The 26,936-nt window shown below is 45.1% G+C and overlaps 1 protein-coding gene across 1 annotated transcript; it reads right to left on the reverse strand.

Annotated features, from left to right (window-relative positions):
* Positions 1-1,745: 1,745 nt before the first annotated feature.
* LOC105495771 (basic leucine zipper ATF-like transcription factor) lies at positions 1,746-25,941 on the reverse strand. The gene is made up of 3 exons (XM_011765507.2): positions 25,638-25,941; positions 23,189-23,293; positions 1,746-2,276 (listed from the first exon to the last, which is right to left on the reverse strand). Exons 1-3 carry the CDS (start codon positions 25,698-25,700, stop codon positions 2,067-2,069), a joined length of 378 nt encoding a protein of 125 aa, XP_011763809.1. The 5' UTR covers positions 25,701-25,941; the 3' UTR covers positions 1,746-2,066.
* Between the last annotated feature and the right edge of the window lie 995 nt (positions 25,942-26,936).

Consider the following 26,936-nt stretch of genomic DNA (forward strand, 5'->3'; position numbering starts at 1 on the left):
CTGGGCTCCTCCCGAGGGTCTTCGACTCCACCACCTGCTGGGATGCAGCTCTTCCAAACTTCTACGGCGTTTAATAATCACAATAGCCCAACGCTGGCATCATCTGAGAGGGGCAGGAGAGACATGCACAGGGGAGGTCTAGAGTTGAAACTTGGCCTCAAACCGGCCAGAGTGGTTGGCCAGTGGGTTCAGGGGGCACTGACACAGGGAAGCAGGCCTTCTCCTCCCTTCTCCTGTCACCCCATGAGGGCTGCCACTGGGCAGGCAGCAGGCAGAGGCTGTCCCTCTAAAGGACAAATGGATGAGACTGAGGGTGGCTACTGAAGGGGCTCAATCAGGTGGGTGCCTGGCACAGTGATCTCTGTTGCTTTTGTCTCCAGCTGGCTCAGCAGGGGCTGTGTGTGGCCAGGTACTGCTGCAGCCATTGCTCATGGGCAGTGGTGTGGGTAAGGCTGTGTCAGGCAGGTCAGTGGGCCCTTGGCCTGGGGATCTCTGAAGAGCAGGTGGGTGGAGCATGCTGGTTTCAGGCTCTGCCAAACTGAAGATGACCCTGTGTTCCCTGAGCCATGTGTTGCCCTCAAAGCGCTCAAATGGCAGCCTGAGGAGCCCTGCAGGGACAGGACAAGTCCTGTGCTTTGTGTCACCGCCTTCTAAGGGAGGTGGAGTCTTTAGCAGGACACGTAGACTACTCTCAGAGAAGTCCCTGTGGACCCAAGCTGCATGTTGCCCCTTGAAAGCATTAGGAAGGCATCACCTTTCATGTGAAGGGCAGCCCAGCACAGGGCCTGGTTGCAGTACCCAGAGACTTAGCTGTCTGGGCAGAGCCAGCTGGCTGGGTGAGTGGAGTCATGAGCAGGAGATGAGAAGGTCAACCTGACTTACCACTTCACCAGGCAAGGCCATCCTGCACTGGGCCTTCTCCCGGACTAGGGGACAACCCGCTCATGGGCTAGAAAGCAGTGAAGAATGGAAGGCAGGAAGTCACAGTGAGGGGAGCACGGAAGGACAATCCAGAAGACACCTAGGCCAGGCACGGTGGCTCATGCCTATAATCCCAGCACTTTGGAGGCCCAGGCAGGTGGATCACTTCAGGTCAAGAGTTTGAGACCAGCCTGGCCAACATGGTGAAACCTTGTCTTTACTAAAAATACAAAATTAGCTGGGCGCCATGGTGCGTGCCTGTAGTCTCAGCTGCTAGGGAAGCTGAAGCAAGACGGTCTCTTGAACCTGGGAGTCGGAGGTTGCAGTGAGCGGAGATCGCGCCACTGCACTGCAGCCTGAGCCAAGAGCTGAGAAATTCTGTCAAGAAGAAGAAGGAGGAGGAGGAGGAGGAGGAGGAGGAGGAGGAGAAGGAGAAGGGAAGAGGAGGAAGAGGAGGAAGAGAAGGAAGAGGAAGAAGAAGAAGAAGAAGAAGAAGAAGAAGAAGAAGAAGAAGAAGAAGAAGAAGAAGAAGAAGAAGAAGAAGAAGGAGGAGGAGGAGGAGGAGGAGGAGGAGGAGGAGGAGGAGGAGGAGGAGGAGGAGGAGGAGGAGAAGGAGAAGAAGAAGAAGAAGAAGGAGACATTTAGAGGAAGGAATTGAAAGCTTCCCAAGTACTTCAACAAACCATGGAAAAGAGGAGCTATTAGTGGAGTCCCTAGAGCTCTTTGAGGGTACTAGAGTCCAAAAAACAAAGAAGGTCCCAACATCGCAGAATTTAGAGTGTCAAGGGACAGGGTGAAAGAGAGAAACTGCCTTGCCAGACTGGTTTCTTTTGAAGCATTTATTTAGAAAAATAACCCTTCCCTGCCCGCCTTGCTCTGTGCCATGGGACTTGAGCATCTTGCTTGATACTCTTCTGCATTGGGCCTGCAACCCACAGTGGTGGGGTCCAGCACACGCCCCCCGAAACGCTGCGGCACTGCTGGGAGGCTTTACGCCCTTCCAGTCGTGACAGTTCCCGTGTTCACTCCTTGTCCAGGCCTCTGTCTCTGGGTCTCCAGGTCGACAGGTTCCTCTGCGGGATGGGCGCAGCGCTGCCACAGTCTTTGTGCCCCTCCCGAGGCTCTGTTCTCCCCGCATCGGAAGCTCAGGGCTGGAAGCGTGGGGAGCTGACATGAGGCTGGTGGAAGGCGTGGGCGCTGTACACCACCTCGGGGGGCGAGGGCGTGCTGGCGGCTAGCACGGAGCACAGGGGCTCGTGGCTGTTCAGCACCGACGTGAAGTACTTCAGTTCCTCCGTGAGCTGCTTGATCTCCTTGCGCAGAGCCGCGTTCTGTTTCTCCAGGTCTTCGCTCTCCTGTAGGGGTGGGGATCAGCACCGGAGGTTAATGTTGGGGAAGGTGGCAAGGCGGGTGGGGTGCGGAGGGACGCAGGAGGGGCCAGATTAGTTGTTCACTAGCACAGTCATGGAGAAGGGCACCAGAGAATTTTCCTGCACGTGTGACTGTGTGCACAAGTGTATATATGTTTGTAGGTGAGTATGGGCGCATTTACATAAGCACATGGGTGGGTGTGCGTGTGTACACATAGATATGAGGTTGAACCATGTGAAGCTGCTGCTATTTGTCTGTTGTGACCTATAGGAATAGCAATTTCAGGCCGGGGGCGGTGGCTCACGCCTGTAATCCTAGCACTCTGGGAGGCCGAGGAGGTCGGATTGCCTCAGCTCAGGAGTTAGAGACCAGCCTCGCAACATGGTGAAATCCTATCTCTACTAAAACACAAAAACAGAAATTAGCTGGGTGTGGCGGTGCACCTGTAGTCCCAGCTACTTGGGAGGCTGAAGCAGGAGAATTGCTTGAACCAGAGAGGCGGAGGTTGCAGTGAGCCAAGATCCAGCCACTTCACTCCAGCCTAGGCAATACAGCCAGACTCCATCTCTCCCCGCCCCCAAAAAAGCAATTTCACTTGGTTCAACCTGATAGAGGGGTGTGTGAGTGTGCTCCTCTGCGTGCACGCATGCAAGGGTCTCTGTGAGGGTGTCTGTGCGTGGGAGGTGGCGGGAATATAGCAAGGGAAAGCAACTGGCAGGCCAGAGCCTAAGGAAATGGAAAGTCGTTCGTGAGAACGTCTTACACCAGTTTCACTCTTTTCCACTCTGTTATGCCACGTGTTCTCCAAAAGCTCCCAGTGTCTGCATTTCATCTTACAAATAAAGTCACTGGATACTTGTCTACTGCACCCAGATTCTAGAATGCTCAGGGTCTTTATAAATACTAAATGGGGCTAGGTGTGGTGGCTCACGCCTGTAATCCTAGCATTTTGGGAGGCGGGGGCAGGGGGATCACCTGAAATTAGGAGTTCGAGACCAGCCTGGCCAACATGGTGAAACCCTGTCTCTAAAAATACAAAAAAAAAAAAAAAAAAAAAAAAAAAAAAAAAAAATCAGCCAGGCGTGGTGGCGCACGCCTGTAATCCCAGCTACCCAGGAGACTGAGGCAAGAGAATTGCTGGAACCCAGGAGGCAGAGGCTGCAGTGAGCCGAGATCATGCCACTGCACTCCAGTCTAGGTGACAGAGCAAGACTCCATCTCAAAAATAAAAATAAAAATAAAATAAATAAATACCAAATGGTCAAAGTCTGCCACAAAGTTCTGTTCCACCCTGTCCAGCCTACCAGAGAGCAGCCCGACAGTACTCTGGGGGTGTCCCAAGCCTGTGAGCTTCTCTCTTTTCCCGGACACTCTTTTCCCTGTTGCTTGGGGGAACCATCAAATACATGCTAATCAGAAAAATGCCTGTTAAGAAGTGCTGATTTCTGATCACATCATTAATTAATCAACAATTGCAATCTGGTAATTAGCATTTACTGAAAAGGAATCCCATCTTCAGAAAGCCCAGGAGATTGCAATTCCGTTATAATTTTAAGATTTATATTATTCGACTCAACCAAACAGACTTTCTCTGCTAAGTATTGGTAACCACAGAGGAAAGGCAAATGTCATTGGAGATGCAAATAAAAAAACATTTCAGTTCAAAAGGCAACCTGATATTTGGAGACCAGGTCTTACCTTTCTGGATCTATTTGGGTTAGGTCAGTATTTCCCTTGCCATATCATGAGAATTAATTTGAAGGCTTGTTAAGAATAGAATTTCAGGCCCAACCTAAAATCTAGGAATGTGAATCAGTGGTTTTGGTATTCAGGGAGTGAAGTCTGCAGATCTGATTTTTTTTTTTTTTTTTTTTTTTTTTTTTGTGAGACAGAGTCTCACTCTGTCATCCAGGTTGGAGTGCAGTAGTGCGATCTTGGCTCACTGCAACCTCTGCCTCCCAGGTTCAAGCAATTCTCCTGCCTCAGTCTCCTGAGTTGCTGGGATTGCAGGCAGGGGCCACCATGCCTGGCTAGTTTTTGTATATTTAGTATAGACGAGGTTTCACCATGTCGGCCAGGCTGGTCTGGAACTCCTGACCTCAGGGGATCTGCCCACCTTGGCCTTCCAAAGTGCTGGGATTACAGGCGTGAGCCACCATGCCTGGCCACAGATCTGAATAAAAAAAAATAATAATTTTATTTTTTAAATCCTAGCCACTAGACTACTAGGGAGGGAAATTTGGATTTTTAAGTAGTGCCACAGGTCATTCTAATGATCAGGCAAGTTGGAAAGCACTAGTTAAATGTTATTTTAAATTTCTTTTAATTATTCAAGCACTTATTAAATGCCTATTTGTTAATGCCTGGCTCGATGCCTGACACATAATATGAACTCAGATGTTTGTTGACTGACAGACTTATGATATCATCTGCTGGCACGAAGAAGGTAACTCAAAAATAGGGTGGGTGGTGAGCAGATGTAAGATAACTTGACATTTAAAATTTGCCCTAAATAGGCTGGGTGCAGTGGCTCACACCTATAATCCCAGCACTTTGGGAGGCCAAGGTGAAAGGATCGCTTGAGCCCAGCAGTTTTTTGTTTTTTTATTTTGATGTTTTGAGACAGTCTCGCTGTGTCTCCCAGGCTGGAGTGCAATGGTGCGATCTCAGCTCACTGCAACCTCTACTTCCTGAGAGCCCGGCAGTTTAAGACCAGCCTGTGCAACATTATTGAGACCCAGTATCTACAAAAATAAAAAGACAAGAAAATTAGCATGGAGCACCAGGGGTTGGAGGCTGCAGTGAGCCATGATCGTGCTACTGTACTCCAGCCTCAGTGACGGAGTGAGGTCCTCTCTCAAAAAATAAAATAATAAAATCAAATTTGCCCTAATGAATCCATCAAGGGCATGAGCTGTAAGCTAACGAGGTTAATTGGTTATATTGTCAATCATCTCAAACCCCACATCCTGGCCGGGGGGGGGTGGTGGTCTTTTTTAAATGGCAGAGAAGCATATACCAACCACAGCCTTGCTCATCAAGCCAGGTTCCAGCATCTGTGAAGGACAGACACACGCATGCTCAGCCTCAGCCTGGCATTTCTTGAATGGGACTCTGAGCTAGAAAGTGTGCCAAGGTCAGTACAAAGGAAGCCCCTCTAAAACGGGGCAGAGGAGTTACCAAGAGACACGATGATGGACTCACAGCCCTGCCTTCTGCAAGGTGTGGCTGGCTCATTCATTTTACCATTTGGGTATTTCCTGGCACATCCCAGAAGGAGGGCATCCCCTCTTTACCGAAAGGTAAGATAAAGCAACATGATGAGACTAGGGGGTGTTGGTAAGACGGGAACTGGGGGCCGGGAGTCCTGGCTCCTTCCTCTAGCCCTTTTCTTCGCCCCCTCTGAGAGTTTCCACTGGTGACAACATTTACTGTAAATTCTGTGCTCTGAAGAGCCTGGGCAAACCCCGAGGTAGAAGGGAGGGCCGCTCTGACCTTCTCCCCGCCTAGAGGCTGGCCCAGCTTTCGGGAAGTGACAGCGGGTCCTTCCTCCCTAAGCAAGCTCTGCTGAGCTCACTCTAGCTCTCTCATCTGCCTCCCCCTCCCTGGCTTGCAGATCCCTGGCTTGCTCTAGGCAAAGTCTGTAACCGCTGCCTGCTGCCTCTAACCAAAAAACCACCGCCAGTGATAAGAAACTCGTCTTTACCTTGGGAAGCAAGACTGCTTCCTGCCAGGGCCCCCAAGAAACCCGCCCTGCCAGCCCAGGGACCGTGCAGCCAGCCTGACACTTGTGAGAGAAAGAGTTTGACTTCCCTTGCAGGAGGAAGTGGCTGATCTGGGGCCTTGTCCCTCCATGTCCCCGCTATTGCCCAGTCCACTCTGGCCCTCCTTGGGGCATCATGCCCTGGAAAGGGCTCACCCAACTGAAGGGACAACTGGCAAAGATGGCGTGGGAGCAGCTGTTTATCCAGAGGTACAACAGTGACATTCCCTAACAAGGAGGGCTGGACACCTACAGCACAGTGAGGCGGGGAGGAAATGCAGCCTCTCCCATATGCATGTCTTCTGCTACAGAGAGGGGCGGGGGTGAGCCTGCATTTGGGCATCCACGTACCCATCTTTCTCCTATTCAGAATTCATCCAGGTCCATCAGACTCCTCACAATAACGCTCTGTGTGGGATAGGGAAGGTCAGCTGTTATTATCCCCACTCTACAGATGAGGACAACTGAGACCCTGGGACAAACCTACACCACATACCCTCCAAAATGACCACAGACCGGTGGCAGCTGTGCTGTAGGATTCGCCTCAAGACACTTGTTTTCTCAGAAGTTCAGAAACTTTGAGTGTTTGATGCAAAGACTCATTGCTGGCCAGGGAGGGGCAGAGCAGGGCTTGGCTCGGGGCCCTGTGTTCCTTCTGTCACAGACTGCTTCCCCCGAGAGACTGGAGATGTGAGTGGGCAAAGGTCTCCTGAGAACACTAGAAAGTTGGCCAGGTGCAGTGGCTCACGCCTGCAATCCCAGCACTGTGGGAGGCTGAGGTGGGCAGATCTCTTGAGGTTAGGAGTTCAAGACCAGCCTGATCAGCATGGTGAAACCCTATCTCTACAAAAAATACAAAAATTAGCCGAGTGTGGTGGCACATGCCTGTAATCCCACCAACTGGGGAGGCTGAAGCAGGAGAATCACTTGAACCTGGGAGGTGGAGGTTGCAGTGAGCCAGGATCGCACCATTGCAGTTCAGCCTGGGCAATCGAGCAAGACTCTATCTCAAAAAAAAAAAAAAAAAAAAAAAAAAAAGGCCTTGGCTGCTCTGTGGTCTTCCAGGAGAAAGCTGGGTCTCAGTTTTGGTGACCCACACACAACACAACACAAGATCCCTGAGTCGCTCACATTCTTCCAATCATAGAGCTGACCGTCTGCCTCTTGGGCTGCATGGAGAGGGGCCACCTGGCCAGATACCCTGGACAAGGGCTGACTCGAGGCCAGACCTTCCTCCAGATGCAGAGCCAGGTCCTGAACTCTTGACCATGGTGAGCTCCATCAGCAGCAAATGGGAATAGGGAGCTTGGGCCCGGGTCTGACCCTCAGTGACTCAATTTCCCTATTCAGCTCCAGTTGCCTCACTTTAAAACAGAAAGACTGGACCAAAATAATGATTCTCCACCCCATCCACACACTGGGGTCCCCTGGGGAGCTTTAGCAATCCTGATGCCTGATTCTGATCTAATAGGTCTAAGGTGTAACCTGGCTCAATTTATATGAGAAAGGTGGATAGAAACCAAATTTTTTTTTTTTAAAAAAATAGCCCAGCTTAACTTAACTAACATTTATTTGTGTATTTATTTTTTGAGACAGAATCTCTGTTGCCCTGATTGGGAGTGCAGTGGTGCAATCTCAGCTCACTGCAACCTCTGCCTCCCTGGTTCAAGCAATTCTCACTACCTCAGTCTTCTGAGTAGCTGGGGTTACAGGTACCTGCCAACACACCCAGCTAATTTTTTGTATTTCTAGTAGAGACAGGGTTTCACCATGTTGGCCAGGCTGGTTTTGAACTTCTGACCTCAAGTGATATGCCCGCCTCAGCCTCCCAAAGTTCTGGGATTACAGGCGTGAACCACCTATGCCTGGCCAATAACTTTTATTGAATACTTCCGTGTACCAATCACTCTTTTAAGTATTTTACGGTTATCATTACATTTGATATTTTCAACAAACTTGTGTGGTAGATAATATTATCTCCGTTTTACAGAAGATGAAAAACTGAGGAACAGAGAAGTTAAGTAACTGGCTCACGGTCATGCAGCTTGGAAGTTGCAGCACTGGTGCTTGAATTGAGGCACTCTGGCTTCAGAGTCTGTGCCCTCCCTCCTCTCTTGCCTTTAAAGTCTGTTTAAACGTTATACTGTTTGACAGTTCTCTCCTGTGAGATAACTCCTCAGCCCAGTTGGCTTTCCAGTTTTATCTTTCCTCTTTTCCCACCTCAGGCAAATCCCTCACCTGTGGGGTCACCTGATGCCACCTACCTCTATCATGAACCACAAGCAGCTTGGGGGTGGCTAAGGAAGAGACTTCCTGGGGGTGTGGGAACATTCTGGGAAATTCCCCGCTGGAGGGGCTTAGGTGGGGGTCACTCAAAGAGTGCTTCAACAATGGGGAATCCCCAGGCAGTTCCCTCACCCACAGGGAGCCATTAGGAGCGAAGACCAAGGACAACGCTAGCATTTCCTAGCTGGGCTCTGGCCGGGACTCTCCAGACACTCTGAGCAGGGCGGAGGCTTCCTCCCTGTCAGCTCCAGTTTAGTGTCTTGACCTTCTCCTTGCATTTTCTAATCACAATTTCCAGAAGGTGAAAATAGTCCCTGTGTATTTTCTCCTCAACAGGACATGGAGTCATTTATTGGCAGAGTGACCTTTTGGCTCCCACCCACACTTAAGTGGCGTTCGAAGTTTATCCCTCACACCCAGATATATGTTCAGGCTCCCTCAGTTACCAGCCCCTGTACGTCACATGCAGAGGGTGGAGCCTGCCATTCCTGGAGCAGGCTTCCGACTGAAAAGTATGACTCTTCCCAAGCGGGGGGAGCATCTAGGCCCACGTCTCCCACCATTCCTGGGGAAATCCACCCCAACTACTGCCTCTCACCTTATGAAAGGAGAAGAGGAATCACCAAACCACAGATCTTTGCGCTGAATAATACACGTGTGTGATTCTGGAGGAAACTTCACTTTCATATCTTAGAGCTGAAACTCTAGGGCCATAAGCAACTTTGTCATTAACAGATGTTTGGCCACATCAGCCATGCCCTCAGGGTCCTGTCTAGTCACAGGGTTAAAAGGCTATTGCCTGGTCCTTGGTTTTCAAGACTATGACTTCATTGCCCTCAAATGCTAAATAACTATAGGTTGGTTCATTCAGCGTCCATCCCAAACCCCTTCTCCCTTGCCTTCCTCTAGGAAAACTGGGAACAGAATTGCTAAAAACAAAAAACAAAAAACAAAAGAAATCCAGCTGACCTTGTAGCTAGGGGTAGCTGTGTGACAGAACTCTGACCAAAGATACATAAGCAGAAGTACCTGATGGGTGGGAAGGAGGTGGAGGCAGAGCTTCCTTTCCTACTAAAGAGGCACAGCCTGCTCATAAGGACAAAGGCCTCCTTCCCTTAACATAGACTGATGCCCAGAGGCTTGGCACCCATCTCACAGTCTAGACAGTGAAAGCCTCATACTGAGGATGGCTGCTCAGAGAGAAGGAGCTTGGTTCTTCCTTGCTCTAGCCTGGTCTCTCCACTTTTGAACTTCTTGTTACATGAAAAGTAGGCCATGATTTGTTGATTCCTGTATTTGATGGCTGGTCTATCACTTGTCTCTGAATGCATGCAATCTTGGCTGATACTGATGCTTTAGGTTCCAAAGGTTACCACTAGCAAGGTTATCAATGTTCAAAACCAAACAACAAAACAAATAATAACTGCCATCAAAGCAAGGGTTTGAATAGTTTGTTTTGTTTTAAGCCATCAGGCCACTGTATCTGACAGAGTATCTGGGTACTTACCCACATAATTGCCCCACACTCACTCCACACATTCTGCTCACTCCGCACATTCTACTCACTCCACACATTCAGGTACAGACCTGATAGGCTGCAAATGCACTGCTTCTGATTCTCAACCCTGGCCGTGCACACTGCCAGCACCCGAGAGTCTTAAACAGCCTGGATTCCTGGATGCCAGACCCCCAGAGGTTCCAATTTAATTGTTCTGGAGTGGTTGCAAGCATCAAGACTTTAAAAATACTTCCTAAGTGAGCCTAATGTGCAGCAAATCATATTCATAGTGGATTCCTTTTAAAAATAACACAAGGCCAGGTGCAGTTGCTGTAATCCTAGCACTTTGGGAGGCTTCTTTGGCAGAAGGGTCATTTGAGCCCAGAAGTTTGAGACCAGCCTGGGCAACATAGTGATACCCAATCTTTACAAAAAATTTAAAAGTTAGCTAAGCACAGTGGCACACATCTGTAGTCCCAGCTCTTTGGGAGGCCAAGGTGGGAGGATCATTTGTGCCTGGGAGGTGGAGGCTGCAGTGAGCCATGATTGCACCACTGCACTCCAGCCTGGGGAAAGAGTGAAACTTTGTCTCAAAATAATAATATGACATAACTATGTAGCATTTGATTTTATTACATTTGTGCTATATTTTTACATATTTTAATTTATTTTATCACTGATAGTATAATATTTAAAAATTTAAAGAGTTGGGAGACTATTTCTAGTTTAAAAATTTTTCTAAAACAAAATATCCATTTAAGCACACTACTATTATATTCTTAAATTGATGAAAACAATTCTAAATAGTCCAGCACAGTTCATTCACATAATGGAAAGGCAAGAGCTCAGGGATCTATTCATGTTTCATTAATTATAACTTTAACTGTTTCCTTACCCTTTACATTGCTGAGCTCTGTGAGGGCAGGAGCTATTACTGTCTTCACTGTTTTGTCCTCAGTGACAAGGACAGTGCCTGCCACAGAGTAAGTCTTCGATCAAATCACGTTGCTTGACTGCCAACTTATAATCTGGAATAATTTTCCAAAATCTGAGATGTGCCTATGAAGAAGGGTCAACTGAGTAAATTTGTGACATCCATGAGAACTCCTAGAGAGTGATTAACATACCACTCAAACACTTTAACAGCTTCTACTTTGTAACTCTGGAATACTTCCAAATGAATCCAAGAGATTCATTTTTTCAAAAGGCCTAAGTCAAACCTCCGTTTATTCCCCAAACTGAACCAATAGGGTGGGAGTGGCAGAATTACAACCATTTTAAGAACTTCGTCATGTCATTTCCGTAGTTCAAATTTTACCCTCCCCATTCATACCCAACAAAGGAGACTTGACCAGTTGTGAAAGGCCAACCCCCTGAAACAATTGATATCCTTAAAGAGTTTATAAGCAACCAGAAAGAAGAACGTCTGTGTTCATGTAGGATAACATATCCGATTATTTCTAGGAAAAGGCCAGACTCTCTGCATTAAACAAAGGAACAGTGTAAAAAAAAAAAAAGACAATATTGCTTTGTTCTTACATTTGCCCTCTCAATTAAACTGTCAAACAGCCCAGTGAGGTGCTCTTGATTCTCGCCTTATGATCAGAGTTTAGGTTCAGAGAAATCCCCCCAGGCAGGGTTTGAATTAGTTGGGTCCCCACCACATGCCCCATCCAGTTCCTGCTTCTAGCAGCACAATTGCCTTTTTTATTTTATTTTATTTTATTTTATTTTATTTTATTTTATTTTATTTTATTTTATAGACAGGATCTTGCCCTGTTGCCCATGCTGGAGTGCAGTGGCGCTATCACAGCTCGCTGCAACCTCGACCTCTTGGACTCAAGCAAACCTCCCGCCTCAGCCTCCCTAAGAAGCTGGGACCAACAGGTGCATGCCTGGATGTTTAAAAAAAAATTTTTTTTGTAGAGATGGAGTTTCGCTATGTTGCTCAGGCTGGTCTCGAGCTCCTGGCCTCAAACAATCCACCCAACTTGGCCTCCCAAAGTGCTGGGATTACAGGTGTGGGCCACTGTGCTCAGCCCCACAATTGCTGTTATTACTGAGCTCCTCCTCACTCCCTTATGGTCTTGAACTTGGTCTCCGCCCTACCAGGCACTTTTCTGACCTTTGCCTGGCCTCGCAGCTTGGTCTCAAGGCTCTTTAGGCTGAGATCACCCTCTTCCCAGATCTTTCCAATCTCCTCTTTGATTCACCTTTGATCTCAAACGCCAGGGCTTCAGGAAGGCCTCCCCTGATCGCTGCCCCAATCTCCTCCCTTAGTCACTTTCCACATTGCATGATTTCATCTTCTTTGAAGCACTTTACACGTCATGTGATTAGTGTGTTTATTTGTTTGTTTTCCAGCCTGACTTCCAACTGACTATAAGGTTCGTGAAATCAGAGACTCAATCTGTCCTGTCCCTGCAATATTCTCAGTGCCTAGAACAAACTGTACCTGGCTGATAAATATTTGTTGAGTAGATGAATCACTTCTGCTGATCTCAGCTCTAGTACTGATAATATGGCCTTTGATTTTTATAATTTTCTGTGTCACACTACTCTCTTAATGATAAGACATATTCTTATGCCAGCTGAGTACCCTATTTTAGTTACAGGGTCCTCAGTTGCAGGAAATCACATTTTGGTCATAGGAACCCAGTCGCCTCTGCTTGACTCTGAACTTTCTCACTTCTTCTGAGTTTTCATGAGAGCTCCATGTCATGTTTCTTGGTTTCCCTGTCTAGGGTGACCAGACATTTACTGGTACACCTGTTGTCTTGGTGTAATATTTACAAGTTCCATCTTCCACTCTCAAAGTATTGCTTTTTGGGGTATAAATTATAAGGTCTCCTAACAAAACCTGATCCCCAAATTCGAGCTCAATAATATCCTCCCTGTCCTTGTACTTGATGTCCTCCAGAGTTCCTTCAGCTCTCTGGCCATTTTCTTCTGTTTCTTTAAAAATAAAAAAATACAGTATGACTACATTAAAAATATTTTTTAAAAGTTAAAAACACCCACGATCCTAGTCCCTCAACACAGCTGTTTTCATGTACACACATTGCGATCTCGTCCTTTTTTTTTTTGAGATGGGGTCTCACTCTATGACCCAGTCCAGAGTGCAGCGCTCACTGCAGCCTCAACCTCCTGGGCTCAAACGATCCTCCCACCTCAGCCTCCAGAGTAGCTGGGTGCAAGCTACTATGCCCTGCTAATTATTTTTATTTTTTTATAGAGACAGGATCTCACTATGTTGCCCAGCTTGGTCTCAAGTCATCCTCCTGCCTTGGCCTCCCTATATGTTGGGATTACAGGCATGAACCATCCCACTTGGCTGTCTCATCTTTTTGAACAAACATGCATACTTATTTTTACAAAATTCCATTCACAGTACACATACAATTTGTATTTTGCTTTCTGTCATAACTTTATCACATCTACATAGTCAACATAAATTTTAATGACCACATCATCAAATTGATGATCCACAATTTACTTAAAGTGGTCTTCTAATGTTGGACATCTTGGTTGCTATCAAATTGTCACTATTAAAAATAATGCTGAGATGAACATCTTGATGCACACTGGGTTTTGTCTCTGTTCAATGATTTCCTTGGATAAATTCCTAGGAACAAGATGAATGAGGCAAAGGAATCTTCCCAATCCTGAGAAGTGTTACTGAAAAAGGGTCATGTCAAATATACAATGTCACCAGTAGCATATGCTTCTGTCCATTTTGCTACAGCCTCACTGGCATTTAGGTGTTATAATTTTAAATAATTTACTTGTTGCCAGTTGGCTTTATGAAGGCTTCTTAATTTCATGTTAATGTTACAAGTTGTCAGGTATTAAGGAGAAAGAACAACCTTCCATGTGTCTGTCTCCTTAGTGTAGCATTCTTAACTAGGACTGATTTTGCCTTTTCAGGGACATTTAGCAAGTTCTGGAAATATTTTTGGTTGCCAAACTAAGCAGGATGAGGGGGCGTTCTACTGGCATCTTGTGGGTAAATTTTATATTTTACAAGGCACAGGACAACCCCCAACAACAAAGAATTATCGAACTCGAAGTGTTAATTCCACTGGGGTTGAGAAACCTTGCCTTAGTGTGTATTGTTTTCATAATCAGAATCGGAAATTAGGGTATTTTCATTTTGGTAGGAAAAATATTATGTAAGCTTTCTGTTCATAGCCTCTGCCCACTTGTCTGTTGGAGTCCTGATGTTTTGCTTTATAAGATTTTCTTTCTGTAGCATAAATATTAAACCTTCATTTATTTATTTTGATGCAAATGTTTTCCCCAATATGCCACTGCCCTTTTAAATTTTGGATTGCAACTTTAAAATCTCTTTTAAACAAAGAAACATTTCCACTTCGGCCACTGTCAAGCTTAGACTCACTCTTTTTCTGGTCTCTTGTTGTGTAGCCGTATGTTTTGGAGCTGATGAGTGCCTGGACAGTTCAAGTGTTCTGGTTAATCACCTGCTTCTTGGCCCACCTTAGCAAAAGGCCTTATGTAAACACCTGCCTAGTAAAGCTCTGTTCAGCAAAGTGGCATGAAACAAAAGCAGACTGGTGGGAAGGCAAGAGGTTTGGGCTCTTGGGTGTCATCCGTTTCCTCATTGGAAACATGGCAGGTCACCCTAGAAGATCTCTGAGTTCCCACTTAATTCTGAAATTTTATCAACAAGGTAGTATGACTATTAGGATTGTTATTCACTCCACAAGCCATCATGTGAACCCATGGTGGAACCCTCTACAGATATCTCACAGTCTGAAGGCGACTTTGTACTGTGGACCCAACCCACTCCTCCTAGGAAGCAGAGGACTAGACTGAGTTCAACAGAGGAGACTAAGAAAACCTCTGAGAAACTTGCGCAGGGGCACTCTGGGGAGACTCTCCCATTCTGCTCAAGAGAAGGAAGTCTGGGTGCTGCTGAGAATAGCTCCATCAAGACGTCTGCTGAACAGGCAGCTGTCAGTTTGTGACCTAGGACCATCATTCTATGTAGACAGTTATTCTTTTTTTTTTTGAGATGGAGTCTCACTCTGTTGCCCAGGCTGGAGTGCAATGGCGGGATCTCAGCTCACTGCAAGCTCCGCCTCCCAGGTTCGTGCCCTTTTCCTGCCTCAGCCTCCCGCATAGCTGGGACTATAGGCGCTGCCACCACGCCCAGCTAATTTTTTGCATTTTAATAGAGACGGGTTTCACCGTGTTGGCCAGCATGGTCTTGATCTCCTGACCTCGTGATCCACCCACCTCGGCCTCCCAAATAGTCATTCTTTACAGCATTAAGACCAGCATGGAGCTGGACTCCCAATTTCCAATATGCCTCCCAAAAGTAGCCACACTGACCTGTCATCAGTAAGACAAGCAGTTAGGGGTGGTGGATTCCTTGACGTGTTTTCCCTCCCTAAAATAGCCTAATTTTTTAAATTCTGATTTTTAAAATGGCACCTATTCGTTATAATAAAAAAGAGAGAAAAGTACCAAGAATAAGATGAACTACCCAAACTCAACTACTCATAACTGCTATTAGCATTTTGGAGACTATCTTTCCAGACACCTCTTTATGCATGCAACCATGCCCAAAACCCACACATTTTACATGAAAGGGTTATGCTTTGCATGCTCTTTGTAATTTGCCTTTTTCACTTAATGCTATGTCACTGACATCTCTCTATGTTGATAAATACAGATCTACATAATCATTTTTAGTGCCAGCATAATTTTTTTATTGTATGAATATATCATAATATGCTTCATCTTCTATTGTAAGCCACCTGTCAAGTTTTATAGCATTGAAAAAGTATTTACTATTCACAGATGATGAACTAAACATCTTTGTAAATTATTTTTTCTTCAAACTCTGTTGTGTCAAAGGTAATTCCTGTGAAAGATGTTAGAAAAGGTTTCAGTTGATATATTGTATCATTTGATATGCCAATTATACCTATCTATATATAGTACCTATCTATATCGATATCATTATATATATGACATATATGATATCAATTGTACAATTGATATACTGTATTGAAAGTAAACATGTCCTTACTTTCTTGACCAGGCCTGATGATGGCTGGGGGATAGTGTAGATTTTGGAGGCTGTTGCTTAAAAAACAAAAAAAATAAATTCATGAAGAGATTCAAGGAAAATATAGGTTAGGGAAGATGAATACATCTGCATCAAAGTTTGAATAAAGAGACAGTAAAACTTAATGGTTAGGAAAATGGGTTCTGAAGTCAGACAGACCTAGTCCCAAGCTGTGTCATCTCCGTCAAGTTACTTAGTACAAGGAATTATAAAATACGGCTTTTATGCAGATTAAATGAGATGCTGCAGGGAGAGCACTTAAAGCACAGTCGTTAATACGTAGTCATTTGTTCAATTAACATGGTTTTTTCTTAAAAGAATTTCATAGCAATGGAGACAGAAGGGTCGCATCTCTTTCCATAAATAGTTCACTGATTCTACATTGAACTTTTTAAGGGTGGAACTAGCCTGAACATTCCTGACCTGTGACTTATCTGTGCCAGCAAACTTCATGGCATGGTCTCCCAGAGAGAGCAAAATAATTTCAGGAGTGATATAGGACCGTAAGCATCCTTCTCTGCCTCCTCAGAAGGCCAAGAACAATAGTGCTACCCTAATATCTTTTCCTCCATTACTTGATATTCCTCCAATTGTAAATACTGTATTTCTCACCGTGTTAGCTCAAAGTTTCATTTAATGCATAATTTTTACTCATTACTTTTCTGTCACGTATGACAAAGCACAGCCCTGGAACCTGTAAACCTCTCTTTTTTCTTAAACAGGTGTGAGACTCCTTCAGGAGGCAGCCCCAGGGAAGCACCTGGCCCACTTCATTCTAAAAGAGTACCTAAATCTCGAGCTTTCAAACTTGGCTGTTACTCTCACTTGCTTTCAGCTCCATCCACCAGGCCAGATTTGACTTGTCAACAGCTCCGCTCAGGGCTAACACTGCTATTTGCCACTGCTCCCGGCAACTCTGCTAATTTTAGCCTTTTCATGAACAAAGCTTCGTAATTAACCTCAGCTGTCTTTTCCATTGATCCTGGTCTTTGACTTGAAATCCTTCCAACTGTACAGCACCAGATAGCCACTACCAACCAACCAGGATGGCTACACAAAGGAAACGGATTCACCATCTTTTATCACATAGTATGTGGACCTTAGAATCACTCAAATCCCAACCGACAGTTGGTTCTCCCAAGGGCTGAGATACTTATGTATGATGTTCAAAAGATAATGTCAAGATTGAATACTCTTCCATGTCATGATGGAAGATTATTAAATATTTGATGTCAGAATTAGAAAAGAAATCATCCTAATGCATGTGTGGTAATGATCAATGTTGAGAATTTTGATATCTATATTACAAAGATAAAAGCACATGATAAAAAATCCCACACTGTATAAAAGGTAAAGAATGCAAAGTATCTCCCTCTTCCTTTAGATCTTTAGTCCTACTTTTCAGAAATAAATATCATTAACAATGTTTTATAATCTATTTGAAAATGTTTGCATTTATACTTATGCATATATGTACCTTTTTCTTTTTATTAAAAACACAGAAGGGGCTGGGCGCTGTGGCTCACACCTGTAATCCCAACACTTTGGGAGGCCAGCGTGGGCAGATCGCTTGAGCTCAGGAGTTCGAGATCAGCCTGGGCAACATAGCGAGACCCTGTCTCTAAAAACAAACAAACAAACAAATAAATAAATAACATTAAATTAAAAAACTAATGGGAGCAAACAATGGACTATATTTATACCTTTTTAACTTAAAAGTACAGAAACTTGATAATCTTTCCAGATTAGCACATTCAGATGTAACTCATTATTTTCACATCTCTACGATATTCCACAGAAAGGACAATGACTTCTTGAATCCTTTATTGATGAATTTTTTTTTTTAGCTTGTATTCAGTCTTTCCTATAAGAAACAATGCAGCAATGATTATCTTTACATGTACAGAACTGTATGATCTATGGATTTGTTTGTGAATACACCCCTGGATGTCAAATTGCTGAGTCACAGGGTATGTGCACCTACAATTTAGATGGACGTGGGCAAATTGCCCCCTGCCGGGGTTATGCAGGCTCTACTACTAGCTGTGTGTGATGGTGCCTGCTTCTTCATTGCCTTGGCAACACTGTATCAACAACACGTTTCACCTTTGCCAGCCTCACTGCTGCTTTAATTGGTATTTTCCTAACTAAATAAGGTCTACCATCTTTTCACACATTTATTTGCCACTTAGTTCTCTTTTCTGTAAATTACCTATTCATAGTCATTGTTCATTTTTCTTTTGGGTTGTTAATCATTTCCTATTCATAAGAGCTCTCTCATATAGTAAGTAAACATACCTTTTTTGGTCATATGTGTTAGACAGATATTTTTCTTCAGTTTGTCATTTGCCTTCGATTTTGCATACAGTATTTTGATCTATATAGCAACTTTTACTTTTTATTAATAAAATTAATGTATATCAATCTTTTCCTTTACGGCTTCAGGGTTTTAAGTTTTATTTAGAAAATAATTATTCATTCCAAGATAGATTGTTAATGGTTAATTGTCTTTTCAAGTTTCTTTAGCTTCCTTTTTAAAAAAAATTTAACATTTAATCTGTGTGTGTGTGTGTTGTATAAGAAATGAAGGATTCAGCTTCCCCTCCCCCCCCAAGTGATTAGCCAATTGTCTCAACTCTGTTGAATAATTCAGCTTTCTCTTATTGGTTTGAAATGCCATCCTGGTCATTTTGTATTAATTAATTTATTTATTTTGAAATGGAGTCTCACTCTGTCACCCAGGCTGGAGTGCAGTGGTGCTATCTCGGCTCACGGCAACCTCTGCCTCCTAAATTCAAGTGATTCTCCTGTCTCAGCCTCCAGAGCAGCTGGGATTACAGGCATCTGCCACTATACCCAGCTAATTTTTGTAAATTTTTTAGTAGAGACAGGGTTTCACCATGTTAACCAGGCTGGCCTTGAACTCCTGACTTCAAGTGATCCACCAGCCTCAGCCTCCCAAAGTGCTGAGATTACAGGCGTGAGCCACCGTGCCCAGCCCATTTTGTATTTATACTTGTGTCTTAGGAGTTGAAATATGTATTTGGGTCTTAAAATCTGGATTTGTTTTTGGGTCTGTTTCCATATTCTATCCTGTTCAATGTTCTGTCTTTTCCACATTGTTTTGATTTCTGTATTTGTGTTTCACTTTAATATGTTGGTCAGTTAATCTTTTTTCATTACTCTTATTCTTCAGAATTTTCCTGGCAATTGTCATATGATTTTTTTTCACTGGAAACTTAGAATAGCTAATCCAGTTCTTGCCCAACTCCCAGAAAACCCTATTGGGTTTTTATTGGAATCACATTAAATTTATCAATTAATTTAAAGAAAATTGCTAACTTTACATAGGTATATCTTTACAATTATTTGAATCTTTTAAAAGTCATTTAGGATACTCTTCATAATTTTTGTTAAATTATTCCTTCCTTCCATTTGTTGCTGTCATTGGTATTATAAACGGGACCTTTCCTTCCATTAATTTCCTAATTGGTTATGTTTTGCATATAGGAACGTTATTACATTTGTTTTAATTTTAGAAGCTGACTGCATTCTCTTATTATTTTAAAAAATTTTTCAGCTGATTATCTTAGATCCATTTATTAGCTATTGATATCTTCTAGAAACTAACTGGTCAAGTTATGCCTTTCTCATTTTTAATCAGCGCCTGTACTATATGTAATGAACCCTATAGTTGTCTGCAGGAGAAAAGGAACTAAGTGCAATGGGTGCTTGCGTGAGATGCTCAACGAAAGGAGAATTAAAACAGAATTAGATTGTTCATTGATGTCACAATTACGAAAGGAATCACCTGATCCATTTTATGTCAGAGATAGTCAAGGCCAGGGATTTATAACACAATCATAAAAAGAGGCTCTCTCCCTACTCTGTCAATTTTTAAAGCAATCAGTGTACAATGTCTTGGTGCCAGCTATTTATAGGACAGATACTGAAATGTTGAATAGTAAGCATCCCATACTCTCACTAGAGGAACAAGATAATTGTTTCAGTATTTTAAGGTTGATAATAGTGACAGCAGTTGAAACTAAGATAACATCCCAGTGTATACGAAGCTAGAACCCTAATAGGAATGTGGTCCTTGTTTGATATGGTACTCTCAGTAGTTCCCAAACCCTCATCTGTAAAGCACTGGTAGGCGAGTCCTATGACCATGTCTGAGGGCCAGAGAACAATCCCAGCATGTGGAACCAAGCATGGATAGGAGTCAAGGGCAAACCACACACTGAACCCTGACACTGGTGGTAAACCAGAAGACTTTTCACCTGAATCTCAGACATAATTAAGAGGATAATGGATGGAGAAGATGGGTGATTGCCATCTCGGAGGAAAGGAAGATTTCAAACCACAGCTAAACCTCCTATTTGATGGTGGCAGATTGAACACACTGCCAAAAGCTTCTACCTGAAGCCAAGAAACATAAGTTGCATTGGCGGCAGTCCGCAGGCTTGCTGCGTCAACTCTGCTGTGACCCACCCATCAGGCAAAAGGTAAAGACGATGCTGTAGTGTTCAAAAGAAAGCAGTGGGGGAGGAATCTGTGTTCAGATGTGGGGAAGATGGGAACATCCTAGGGACTGAGGCTGGGGTGTGGCTATGGATATGCTGATTATATGACTTGGGGCTCTGTGAACTCTCAAGCTCTAGAGATTATCCTAATGTCACATGACTTGTAAAATTAGATGAGCTGACTCTTTGGGCTCTGACCTTTGTCTTGGAGAGGGAGAGAGCTGAGTCAGTGTTGAAAGCCTTGCCACAGCAAAGACACATCTGTGTCACCCCATTAATATGTCCACAAGGGGTTGCATTAAGACCAGTAAGTTGAATTTATAGGGAGGCCAGGGTGCAGCTTAACATAGGGAAGACTCTTCTGTTCATAAATTAGAAGACAGGAAGATCTCTAACCCTAGAAGTGACCAGACATACAAGGGGACCATTGGCTGGAGGTATAGCAGAGAAGTCTGAAGCATCAAGCTTATGTCTGAACTTTAAAGCCTTTCAACCCTTAGCTTCTGTGATTAAATATACATAAAATGGATATATGTTTATATATGTAATGTGTATGTGTGTATGATTTGTGATTATTTATCTTGCTTCTTATAATAATTATTATTACCTTTATTATACTTAAATGTTTGTGTATTTATGAATGACAGGCATTGTGTTGGGCTCTTTAAATGCACGACCTGTGTAGGGTAGTTACTGTCATTTTCCACTTTCTGGATAAGGAAACCAAGCCCAAGGGAGGCCAAAAATATCTCTGTCACACAGATAGGCAGCAGGGCTGGGATTCAATCCCTGTTCTGACTGCCAAGCTGCTGAACTATACTCACTCTCCACTTAAGAAAACAAGTACACACTTACAAAGCTTACAGCAGTTTGCCAGTCTCAGGACACTGTCTACTTGTACACAAGGAAGATTTTATCCTTTTAAATTTTGATTGGTCTGTTTGCTTGCTCTAAAGAATACTGAATCAGAATTAGACTCTGATAGAGAAAGAGGTAAGGATCATAGATGTTCAAGCTTAAGATGGTAAACCAGAATGTGGGGACACAATGAAATCACGGAGAACATACAAACAGCAGAGCCACCAACAACTTGACGTTCGGACTGTTGAGCACAGTTAGTACAGACTTTCTGTTCATTCTTTCTTTCCAAAAAGTTAACAAATAGTTGTGAACTTGATGTTAGTGTGCAATGGAGGGTATGCTGAATACATTTCAAATAAAACGCAAGCACCCAATCAGAGCTGTTGGTGCAGTCTGCTCTGTTTCTTACAAAGCTAAAAGATGCATTCTTTCCCCTAAAACTACATCTTACTTACTTATTCTTGATACGGTTAACACAGTTATTCTAACTGGCTGATTATCATGCTAATCTTCCAAATAAATACAAGCTTATTCATTTTTGGTGCCAATTGCACTTTTTCCATGGAAAGGAATTGCTAGGCTCTTAGAGGTAAGGGAATGTTTCTGGAGGAAGGGTAGGAAGGTAGAATTGCTAGGGAAGGGGATGAGGGGACGGAGAGAAAGGAACTAGTGAAGAGTTGGTTGAACAAGAACCATACTGGGGGCAGAGTGAAGAGAGGTAAGGTGGTAAGGCATGAGCAATGAGGAGAAAGCAGTACTTTATGAGGGGCACAGCCAGAACCTAGAAACACCATCTAGGGCCCTAGCCACTGGTGGAACTGCAGTCCAGCACTGCTCAAGGCCCCGGACTGCTCAAGCCAGACGTCAACGCTTTCTCTAGAAAAATTTGGAACTAGAGGCAACTCAACTAGGATGGTGATCATCCCAGATAAGTGCACCTGAAATAGAATGTTTCATAGACCCCTTGGGGTAGCATTAAAGACAGAAATTTCAAAATAAGACTTTAATAATGCTCTGAAAAGAGGAATCCAGTGCAGTGCCCTGTGGACCTCCTTGTGTCAAATGCAGGGGCATTTGGGTGTCTGCCAAGGGATGCGACTACATGTGGTCCTTGCACTGCGAGATAATGGGCCACCCCCAAAGCACTTGATACCTTCTAAATTGTTTCCCAGTACAGCTCTGCCTTCTCCTTTCTTCATCCTTCTCATGAAGGATGGAGCACCATGGAGCACTCTCTGGCTGCCCCATCCCTGAGCAAGTGGTTCTGCCTTCAGCTCGGCCTCTGGGCTTCCCACACTCAACTCACCTACACCTTGAGCCCTCCTGGGGTGGAAAGGCCCATTTCTCTGTTCAGCCTCCTGGCCCATTCCCTGCTACAGAGCCTTCTGTTTTTTTTTTGAGACGAAGTTTCAGCCTTGTCACCCAGGCTTGAGTGTAATGGTGCGATCTCGGCTCACTGCAACCTCTGCCTGTTCAAGTGATTTTCCTGCCTCAGCCTCCCGAGTAGCTGGGATTACAGGCACGCATCACCACACCTGGCTAATTTTTTGTATTTTTAGTAGAGACATGCTTTCACCATGTTGGCCAGGCTGGTCTCAAACTCCTGACCTTAGGTGATCCACCCACCTTGGCCTCCCAAAGTGGATTACAGGTGTGAACCACCATGCCCGGCCTACAGAGCCTTCTTAAAGCACTCGCAGGAGAGCTTCCCTTCCCCACCTCACCCCACAGCCCTCACCCTCCACTAACCTGCCCCACATACACAACCCCATGCAAGCAGAATCAAAACTATGGTCCAAGGGTTCCCAGATGGTGGAGGGCAAAGCCTAAAGCTCACAAGGATGAAGGCTGATCTGAACACTTACCAGATGCAGGGTGTCGGCCTTCTGTGTCTGCCTCTGTCGGCTCTTCTGGGCAGCAATACGATTTTTCTCCCTCCTCTGAACTCTTCTCACATCATCAGATGAGTCCTGGGAAGCAGAGACAGAAAGGATTACACGGGTCTGCTCCTCCCTTCTGAGCGAAAGCAGGCTCTGGTGGTGTATGGTATCCGGCCAGCCATCCTTCCATGCCTTCGTCTCTGCACAACCCCTCCATCCCCCTATTTACCAAAAGCCTGCACCTGAAGGACAGCTCTTCTCCATGCCTGGTTACACATCCCCAGGTCTCTGACTTTTTGGACCAAAAGCTACAGGAAAAAGGCAAGAGAACTTGAGGCCTTAATAGAGCTGTATTTGGCAAAAAAAAAAAAAAAAAAGGTTAAGGCGATGAAGTGTGTTTTATCACCTCTCCTCTGTAGGGCTGCTCCACCCCTGCCCTCTCACTTTTTGGCCTTTAGCCTCTTCTTGCTGCTCTTTTAGCTGTTTTCTTTTTCTCAAACTTTGTTGAGCGCCTACTGTATGCCAACCTCTGTGCAAGTGTTCTTTCAGAGATGCTCTTGTTTAATTCCCTAATGCTGTGAAGTTGATATCATCATTTCCATTTTATATGTGAGGAAACTGAGGCTCTAAGAGTGTGCCCAAGGACTGCCGGTCATCTGAGAGTGCTACATCTTCTGGTGCTGAGCCCGATGCCTTTCCAAGACCCTTCCCCCACTGCACCCCATGTGGTCTTCTGCTGCATTCCTGAGCTGAGGCGCATCCGAGATCTGCCTCCTCTTTCCCTCCATTGTGCTCAGCCACTGTGACATTCCCCATGGCCCCAACACAATGCCTGGCACATCAATGCCAAAAAGAACGTTAAAGGTGGAGGTGACCTGGCTGTGATGGGTAGTAGATGGGTGCTTGGTAGGATAAGGGGATCTTTGGGTGTTCTCTAATTACACCCAGAGATGGGCATGTCCTGTGCCTGGGCAGAGAAGTTAGCTCCAGTTCCCCCCGAGATGCTGCAGCATAGGTGTAGGAGTCTTGGCAACTCATGCCCTGTTCCCTCTCACATCCCCCACAGGCTAGAGGGGCACAGATCCAAGGGCAAAGCTCTGGGCTTACTGAGTACTGGGCTCACCAACATATCCAATACTTTCAGGCCATTGTGGTAGGAGGTCATTGGCATAGATACGAAGGAAGTGCTCTTCCTCTAAGGGGGATGGGGCACCAAGTTGCCATGGAAGCCATGAGTAATTTCCTTCCTAAGAAGAGTACAAACTTCCAGGCAGTCAGAGCCACTCTGATACCATCTTGAGCAGAGGACTGGATTCTGTGCCTTCTAGAGGTCTCCATCCAGACTCATCCCAGCCTGCTGCTCCGTTACTAGAGGCTTAGGATACATGCCCTATGCGATATTTATATACTTTTATTTTGGCTTCAGCATTTTGAAAGCCCTCCTGGATACCTGTGCTAAGGAAAGAATGCAGTTTTTAAAAGATGAAGGTGGAGAACATTTTAACCCACGGATACATGTTGGATGAGAAAGAGGAGGACTTCCTATAGCAAGGGATGTCAAGAGTGTGGTGCAAAACAAAACCCTAGAAGCTGTGAGATGGGCAGGGCACTCCTTTTTTGGTAATCCTCAAGCTAAAACCTTTGGACTTGGAAGTCACAATCTAGACTCCAAATGCTCCCATCATCCCTATCTCAGTCTCTCTGGTTTCCCCAGGGCTAAGATGAACTACCAGCAAATGTCTTCCAACAAATTTCCAGAGCCACCTCCTCATTCATTTCCTTGCTCCTGTCCAGAAGCCACAGGGAAAGAGGTATTGGCTGGACCTCTAGCATTGCCCCTTGCTGGCTGTGCTAGCAACAGAGGCTGTGCCCCAGCAGAGAGATCCTTCTATGCTAGCCTGGGTTTCTCCTCCTCCTCCTCCTCTTCCTCCTCCTCCTCCTCCTCCTCCTCCTCTTATTCTTTTTTTTTTTTTTACTTTTCCCTGACCCGTTTTCTCTCTTTCCCTATTGGCTGTCTCCTGGGAAACTACATATCTAGGATTTGAGCTGTATGCCAGCAGCCCACTTGAAAACTCCTCTCACTTTTCTACAGCATTGGAGAACAGTAGACTCTTTTCTCTGTGTTCTTTGATGTTCATCCCCCTCTTTGCTTTCTAGAAAGCTTTTTAGGGTGGCAACCTCAGTGAGGCAGAGGTGATAGGCAGCCTTGGAAAATGGAGAGAAAAACGGACTTTGGCAGAATAGGTGGAAGGAGGAGGATCTCTGCCAATATGCACAGCTTAGTAGCAAATTCCATGTCTTAGGTCTAACAGAGTGCCCGTGCCACGAGCCACTTCCTCCATCCCCAGCTCCCTGGGCAGGACAAGGAAGCCTGGGTCTCTTTCCATCCCCCAGGAGAATCAGAAGGTAGGAGAGAGGAAAAGGGGGACTCTACCTGTTTGCCAGGGGGAGGAGAGCGGCTGAAGCTGGAGTCACTGCTGTCGGAGCTGTGAGGCATGGCTGAAATCTTCCGGGCTCTCACACTCAGCCCCAGGCACCTCTGGGCTCTCTTGTCACCAGCTGGGCTCCCTTCCTGACTTCTCCTGGGCCACCAGCCCACCACCCCCTACAGGTGCCTCCTCTGCCTGCCCTGTAGCCACCTCCGACCCCTGCGTCCTCCTCACTCTGGGGTGCAGAGGGACTGCTCCCCAAAGGGACATGTCGCTCGCTTTGGGGCTTGCACGCTCTCTCTCTCTCTTGTGGTTTCTGGTAACTCACGCTGGAAGTCACATGGGCGGAAATTTCAGCAAGTTAGAAGTTAGAGAGAAAAATACATATCTGGGAAAAGACCTACAGAATTATGTGAAAGAAAAAAAAAATACAGATACCTTCCGACAGTTTGAAAGACACAGCAGCCCTCTTCAATTGATGAAGATAAAAGAGAAAAACAGCCCAGGCAGGGAAAAACCCCAGCCAGAATTAGCAAGTCCGTCTTCTGTCAACATGGGCAGAGAGGAGAGGACAACCAGGAAAATGTTTCCATTGTCACACGACTTTTTAAACCAAAATAAAACAACAAGACTGGGATTTCTTTCTGGTTTTCAGCTGAAAGCAGCTGCTCACCCATCTTGTCTTTCCTCACCTCTTATAGTCCAGCCAGCCTCGGGGTGGTCAGGAGATAAAACAATCCAAGGGTATTCTCCTTTCCTGACCCTCAAACACAGGGCTGTGGGAGATCAGAAAGCAATGAAGGAGGCTCTAGAATGGCTGCTCTGAAAGCCCATGAAGCACCTCTGCTGTTTGGCAGGGAGCTCACACTCTTTAGAGAAAAGATGCCTTCCATACAGAGCAGCTCGAGACAGGCCCTGCATCTTTATGATTCAAGGTCACCAGGTCAGAACCCAGAATGGAGAAACAGTAAAAAAAAAAAAAAAAAAAAAAAAAAAAAAGTTAAACAAATACTACACTTGGAGGCAGACCAACCAAGATTTAAATTCTAGTTCTACCACTTCATATGTCTGTGGCCCTGGGTGGCCCAGTTGAGCTCTGTGACCTTCATTATCTTCATCTGTAAACAGAGGATGGTAAAACCTGCCCTGCCTACCTCCTAGGAATGTGACACAAAGCAAATGACAATACGGATTAGAATGCCCCGGCAGACTTTGAAGTATATGACCGAGAGGGTAAGTGTAGGTAGGTATTCCCAGCTTTGCCATGAGCGTATCCGTAGAGTTCTCAGTGAGCAATTCAACCC

Source organism: Macaca nemestrina, chromosome 7 (assembly GCF_043159975.1).
Source record: "Macaca nemestrina isolate mMacNem1 chromosome 7, mMacNem.hap1, whole genome shotgun sequence".
In the NCBI taxonomy this organism is placed as follows: Eukaryota; Metazoa; Chordata; class Mammalia; order Primates; family Cercopithecidae; genus Macaca; species Macaca nemestrina.

What these genes read in the sequence shown, in the direction of transcription:
- LOC105495771 (XM_011765507.2), bottom strand. Translation starts at nt 25,700, where the DNA reads ATGCCTCACAGCTCCGACAGCAGTGACTCCAGCTTCAGCCGCTCTCCT. An exon ending in CTCCTCCCCCTGGCAAACAG is followed by an intron (nt 23,294 to 25,637) that starts GTAGAGTCCCCC and finishes TCTGCTTCCCAG; the next exon opens with GACTCATCTGATGATGTGAG. An exon ending in AGGCCGACACCCTGCATCTG is followed by an intron (nt 2,277 to 23,188) that starts GTAAGTGTTCAG and finishes CCACCCCTACAG; the next exon opens with GAGAGCGAAGACCTGGAGAA.